Source organism: Corvus brachyrhynchos, unplaced genomic scaffold (assembly GCF_000691975.1).
Source record: "Corvus brachyrhynchos isolate BGI_N302 unplaced genomic scaffold, ASM69197v1 scaffold1459, whole genome shotgun sequence".
NCBI classification, from domain to species: Eukaryota; Metazoa; Chordata; class Aves; order Passeriformes; family Corvidae; genus Corvus; species Corvus brachyrhynchos.
In genome coordinates this window covers 2,387-7,136 of record NW_008239828.1, presented here as the reverse complement: position 1 = coordinate 7,136, position 4,750 = coordinate 2,387, and the positions used below count along the sequence as shown (strand labels likewise).

General features: G+C 44.0%; 1 protein-coding gene and 1 long non-coding RNA gene across 2 annotated transcripts in view; one reads left to right on the top strand and one right to left on the bottom strand.

Annotated features, from left to right (window-relative positions):
• LOC103621804 (creatine kinase M-type) overlaps nucleotides 1-2,201 on the top strand; it is a 27,599-nt gene extending 25,398 nt beyond the window's left edge. The window contains exon 4 of the mRNA XM_017743303.1: nucleotides 2,183-2,201. Coding sequence (XP_017598792.1) covers nucleotides 2,183-2,201 — 19 coding nt within the window. The remainder of the gene's footprint in view (nucleotides 1-2,182) is intronic.
• Nucleotides 2,202-3,474: 1,273 nt separating this feature from the next.
• LOC108448904 lies at nucleotides 3,475-4,744 on the bottom strand. Its single transcript, XR_001864980.1, has 2 exons — nucleotides 4,620-4,744; nucleotides 3,475-4,495 (listed from the first exon to the last, which is right to left on the bottom strand). It is a non-coding gene; the product is annotated as an uncharacterized LOC108448904 (long non-coding RNA).
• Between the last annotated feature and the right edge of the window lie 6 nt (nucleotides 4,745-4,750).

Below are 4,750 nucleotides of genomic sequence, written 5' to 3'. Positions count from 1 at the left end.
ACCAAAAAAAACAAAAAAAAAACCCCCCCCCAAATCCCAATCCCGAGAAATCCTTTTACAAAAATTCCCGGATTTCCCCCCAAAAAAATGCCCGGGGAAAAAAAAAAAGGTGGAATAATAAAGCATAAAAAAAGCGGCGGGGTTTGGGGGGGGAAAACCCCCCCCAAATCCCAATCCCGAGAAATCCTTTTACAAAAATTCCCGGATTTCCCCCCAAAAAAATGCCCGGGGAAAAAAAAAAAGGTGGAATAATAAAGCATAAAAAAAGCGGCGGGGTTTGGGGGGGGGAAACACGGTGTTTTTTTTTTGGCGGGTTTTGGGTGGGAAAATCCCGGATTTGGGTGGGAAATGCCAATTTTTGGGTGGGAAAATCCTGATTTTTGGGTGGAAAATCCCGATTTTTTCTTGGGTGGGAAAACCTCGATTTTTTTGTGGAAAAATCCGGATTTTTTTGGGTGGGAAAATCCCAAATCTTGGGTGGAAAAATCCCAATTTTGGGTGGGAAAATCTCAAATTTTGGGTGGGAAAATCCCAATTTTTTTTGGGTGGGAAAATCCTGATTTTTGGGTGGAAAATCCCAATTTTTGGGTGGGGAAAACCCTGATTTTTGTGTGGGAAAATTCCAAATTTTGGGTGGAGAAATCCCGAGTTTTGGGTGGGAAAATCCCGAATTTGGGTGGGAAAATCCCGATTTTTTTGGGTGGGAAAATTCCGATTTTTGGGTGGGAAAATCCTGATTTTGGGTGGGAAAAACTCGATTTTTTTGGGGGTGGGAAAATAAATCCAGATTTTGGGGTGGTAAATCCCAATTTTTGGGTGGGAAAAACCCAATTTTTTTTGGGTGGAAAAATCCGGATTTTTTTGGGTGGGAAAATCTCAAATTTTGGGTGGGAAAATTCCAAACTTTGGGGTGGAAAATCCTGATTTTTGGGTGGGAAAATTCCGAGTTTTAGGTGGGAAAATCCTGATTTTTTTGGGTGGAAAAATCCCAATTTTTTGGGGTGGAAAATCCCGATTTTTGGGTGGAAAAATCCAGATTTTGGGGTGGTAAATCCCAATTTTTGGGTGGGAAAAACCCAATTTTTTTTGGGTGGAAAAATCCGGATTTTTTTGGGTGGGAAAATCTCAAATTTTGGGTGGGAAAATTCCAAACTTTGGGGTGGAAAATCCTGATTTTTGGGTGGCAATTCCGGCAGTTCAAGGGTTCCAGAACAAGGATTTGCCTTTGTGACCAAGGTGTGCAAAGCATCCCAGGGCTTTGTGGAAGATCCTGGCATTCCCAGCACTCACACATTGGGATTCTGCCTGCAGACAGAGCCCTGACTCGAGCAGGTACTCACAAAACCCATCACATCTCACTGAACAACCTCATTCTACCACCTCATCAGCTCATTACCGATTTTGGGGTAGAAAATCCCAATTTTTGGGGTGGAAAATCCCGATTTTGGGGCTTCTTTTCGGGCCCCTCTCAGTGGCGGCGGCTGCTCCCAAACTGGAATTTTTTTTTTCCCAAAAAATTCCTTTCCCGGGGGTTTTTGTCCCAAAATTCCGCTCCCAAATTGCCCGGAATTGGCGTTTTTGGGGTGGGAAAATTCCCCCTTTTCCAGCTCCAAATTCCCCCGAGGGAAAAAGGGGAAAATTCAGGATTTTGGCTCCGTTTTTCCTTTTTTTTCCCGTTTTTTTTTAATATTTTGGAGATTTTTTAACCATTTTTTTGGGATTTCTTTTCATTTTTTGGAGGTTTTTCTTTAATTTCTTTTTTTTTGGGCTTTTCTTGGAGCTTTTCCAAATTTTGGGGGGATTTTTGGGCCATTTCTGCTGCTTTCCTCCCGTTTTTTTGGGTGGATTTTAATCGATTTTGGGGTTTCTTTATTCCCAGCTCATTTTTAGAGATTCCAAGTTGATTTTTTTCCCCATTTTTCGGCTTTTTCGGTGATTTTGGGGTTTTTTTCCACACGGAATTATGGAGCTCTCAATTCTTTGATCGTTTTTGGGTGGATTTGAATCTTTTTTTCCCCGATTTCTTTGATTTTTGGTGCATTTTCGTTCCCATTTTTATTTTCTTCTCTTTTTTTTTCTGGCTTCGATTTTTCCCATTTTTATTTTCATTTTTTTTCACGTTTTTAACCTTTTCCTCTATTTTCCCGGCTTTTTTCGGTCCGATTCTTGCCGTTTTCTCCAGGATTTTTGCCCATTTTTAGCCACTTTCGGACTTTTTTCCCCACGATTTTGGGGATTTTTGTGCGGTTCTGATTTTTTCCCTCATTTTCATTCATTTCTACTCGGATTTTTCAGTGTTTTCCATGTATTTTTATTGCATTTCGGGTCACTTTTGATCATTTTGGTGCATTTTTGGTGCCATTTCGGACATTTTTCCCCGTTTTGCCTCGATTTTGACGCGTTTGATGTCATTTGGGATTTTTTCCCCATTATTTTTCTGGGTTTTTTTGTGCGATTTTGGGTGTATTTCACGTTTTCCCTGCATTTCTGCCCCGTTTTCCCCGGTTTTATCCACTTTTTGCCATTTTTCCCTGCATTTTTCCTGCTTTTCTCCATCTTTTTCTCCATTTTTTATTCTTTTCCCCACTTTTTTTTGCAGTTTCCCCCCATTTTTGACCATTTTCGCCTCATTTTGGATCATTTTCCTCCCATTTCCCAAAGAAAAATCGGAGTGAGAGCCTCAAATCCCCCCAAAATTCTCATTTAATCCATCGGGAAAACGGAACCTCGGGAGCCACCGCTGAATTTTGGGGCAAAAAAATCCAAATTTGGGGTCTCCCCACTGCTCAAACCCTCGAAATTTGGTGCTTATTTAGCCAAAATTGGGATTTTTTGGGGGAAAATCCTCGGAATTTGGGGGAGAATCCGGGATTTATTTACAATTTTTATGGCTGAGGCCGGGGGTGGGGGGGAAAGGCCCAAAAAGGGACAAAATTGCCCCAAATCGCCCCAAAATCCATCCCGGGGATCCGCGCTGCTCCCGGGGCCAATCCCAGGAGGTTTTGGGAATTTTGGGGAGTTTTCTTTTTTGGGGGTGGATTTAATTGTCTGAGGGGAATTTTGGGATAAATTCGGTGGATTTGGGGTCACATTTGGGGGTTTTGGGGTCGGATTTGGGGGTTTTGGGTCAGATTTGGGATTTTTGGGGTCGGATTTGGGGGTTTTGGGGTCAGATTTGGGGTTTTTGGGGTCAGATTTGTTTTTTTTGGGGTCGGATTTGGGGGTTTTGGGTCAGATTTGGGTTTTTTTGGGGTCGGATTTGGGGGGTTGGGGTTGGATTTGAGAGTTTTGGGGTCAGATTTGTTTTTTTGGGGGTCGGATTTGGGATTTTTGGGGTCGGTTTTGGGGGTTTTGGAGTCGGATTTGGGGGTTTTGGGTCGGATTTGAGAGTTTTGGGGTCAGATTTGGGTTTTTTGGGGTCGGATTTGGTTTTTTTGGGGTCGGATTTGGGTTTTTTGGGGTCAGATTTGGGGGTTTTGGGATCAGATTTGGGGTTTTTTTTGGGATCAGATTTGGGGTTTTTTTGGGATCAGATTTGGTCTTGGTGCTGGATTTGGGTCAGATTTGGGTTTTTTTGGGGTGAGTTTGGACTTTGGGGGAGGATTTGGGCTGGTTTGGATCAAGTTTGGTGCTTTTGGGCTCAGATTTGAGATTTTTTGTGTTGCATTTGGGGTTTTTGGGGTCAGATTTGGACTTTTTAGGGGCGGCTTTGGATTTTTTGGGGCCCTTCTTCAACTTTTTGGGGCCAATTTGCCTCTAATTCCACATTTTAGGCCGAATCCACCCTTTCAGGGCTCAAATTTCACCTTTTTATGGCCAATTCCCAATTTCCTGGGGCCGATTTTCCCTCCAGCCTCGGATTTTGGGTCCATCTGGGAGGATTTTGAGTGGATTTTGGGTGGATCTGGTTGGATTTTGGGTGGATTTGGGTGAATCTGGCTGGGTTTTGGGCAGATTTAGGCAAACCCCACTGGATTTTGGGTGGACCTGGTTGGATTTCGGGTAGATTTGGGCAAACCCTGCTGGATTTTGGGCGAACCTGGTTGGATTTTGGGTGGATTTGGGTGAATCTGGCTGGGTTTTGGGTACATTTGGGCAGACCCCACTGGATTTTGGGTGGACCTGGTTGGATTTTGGGTAGATTTGGGCAAACCCCACTGGATTTTGGGTGGATTTGGGTGAACCCAGCTGGATTTTGGGCGAACCCAGCTGGACTTTGGGTAGACCTGGTTGGATTTTGGATAGATTTGGGCAAACCCCACTGGATTTTGGGTGGATTTGGGTGAATCTGGCTGGATTTTGGGCAAACCCAGCTGGATTTTTGGTGGACCTGGTTGGATTTTGGGTAGATTTGGGCGAATCCCGCTGGATTTTGGGTGGACCTGGTTGGATTTTGGATAGATTTGGGCAAACCCCACTCGATTTTGGGTAAATTTGGCAAACTCCACTGGATTTTGGGTAGATTTAGGCAAACCCCACTGGATTTTGGGTGGATCTGGTTGGATTTTGGGTAATTTGGGCGAATCCCACTGGATTTTGGGTGGATTTGGGTGAACCCCGCTGGATTTTGGGTGAACCCAGCTGGATTTTGGGCAAACCCAGCTGGATTTTTGGTGGACCTGGTTGGATTTTGGGTAGATTTGGGCAAACCCCACTGGATTTTGGGTGGATTTGGGTGAATCTGGCTGGATTTTGGGCAAACCCAGCTGGATTTTTGGTGGACCTGGTTGGATTTTGGGTAGATTTGGGC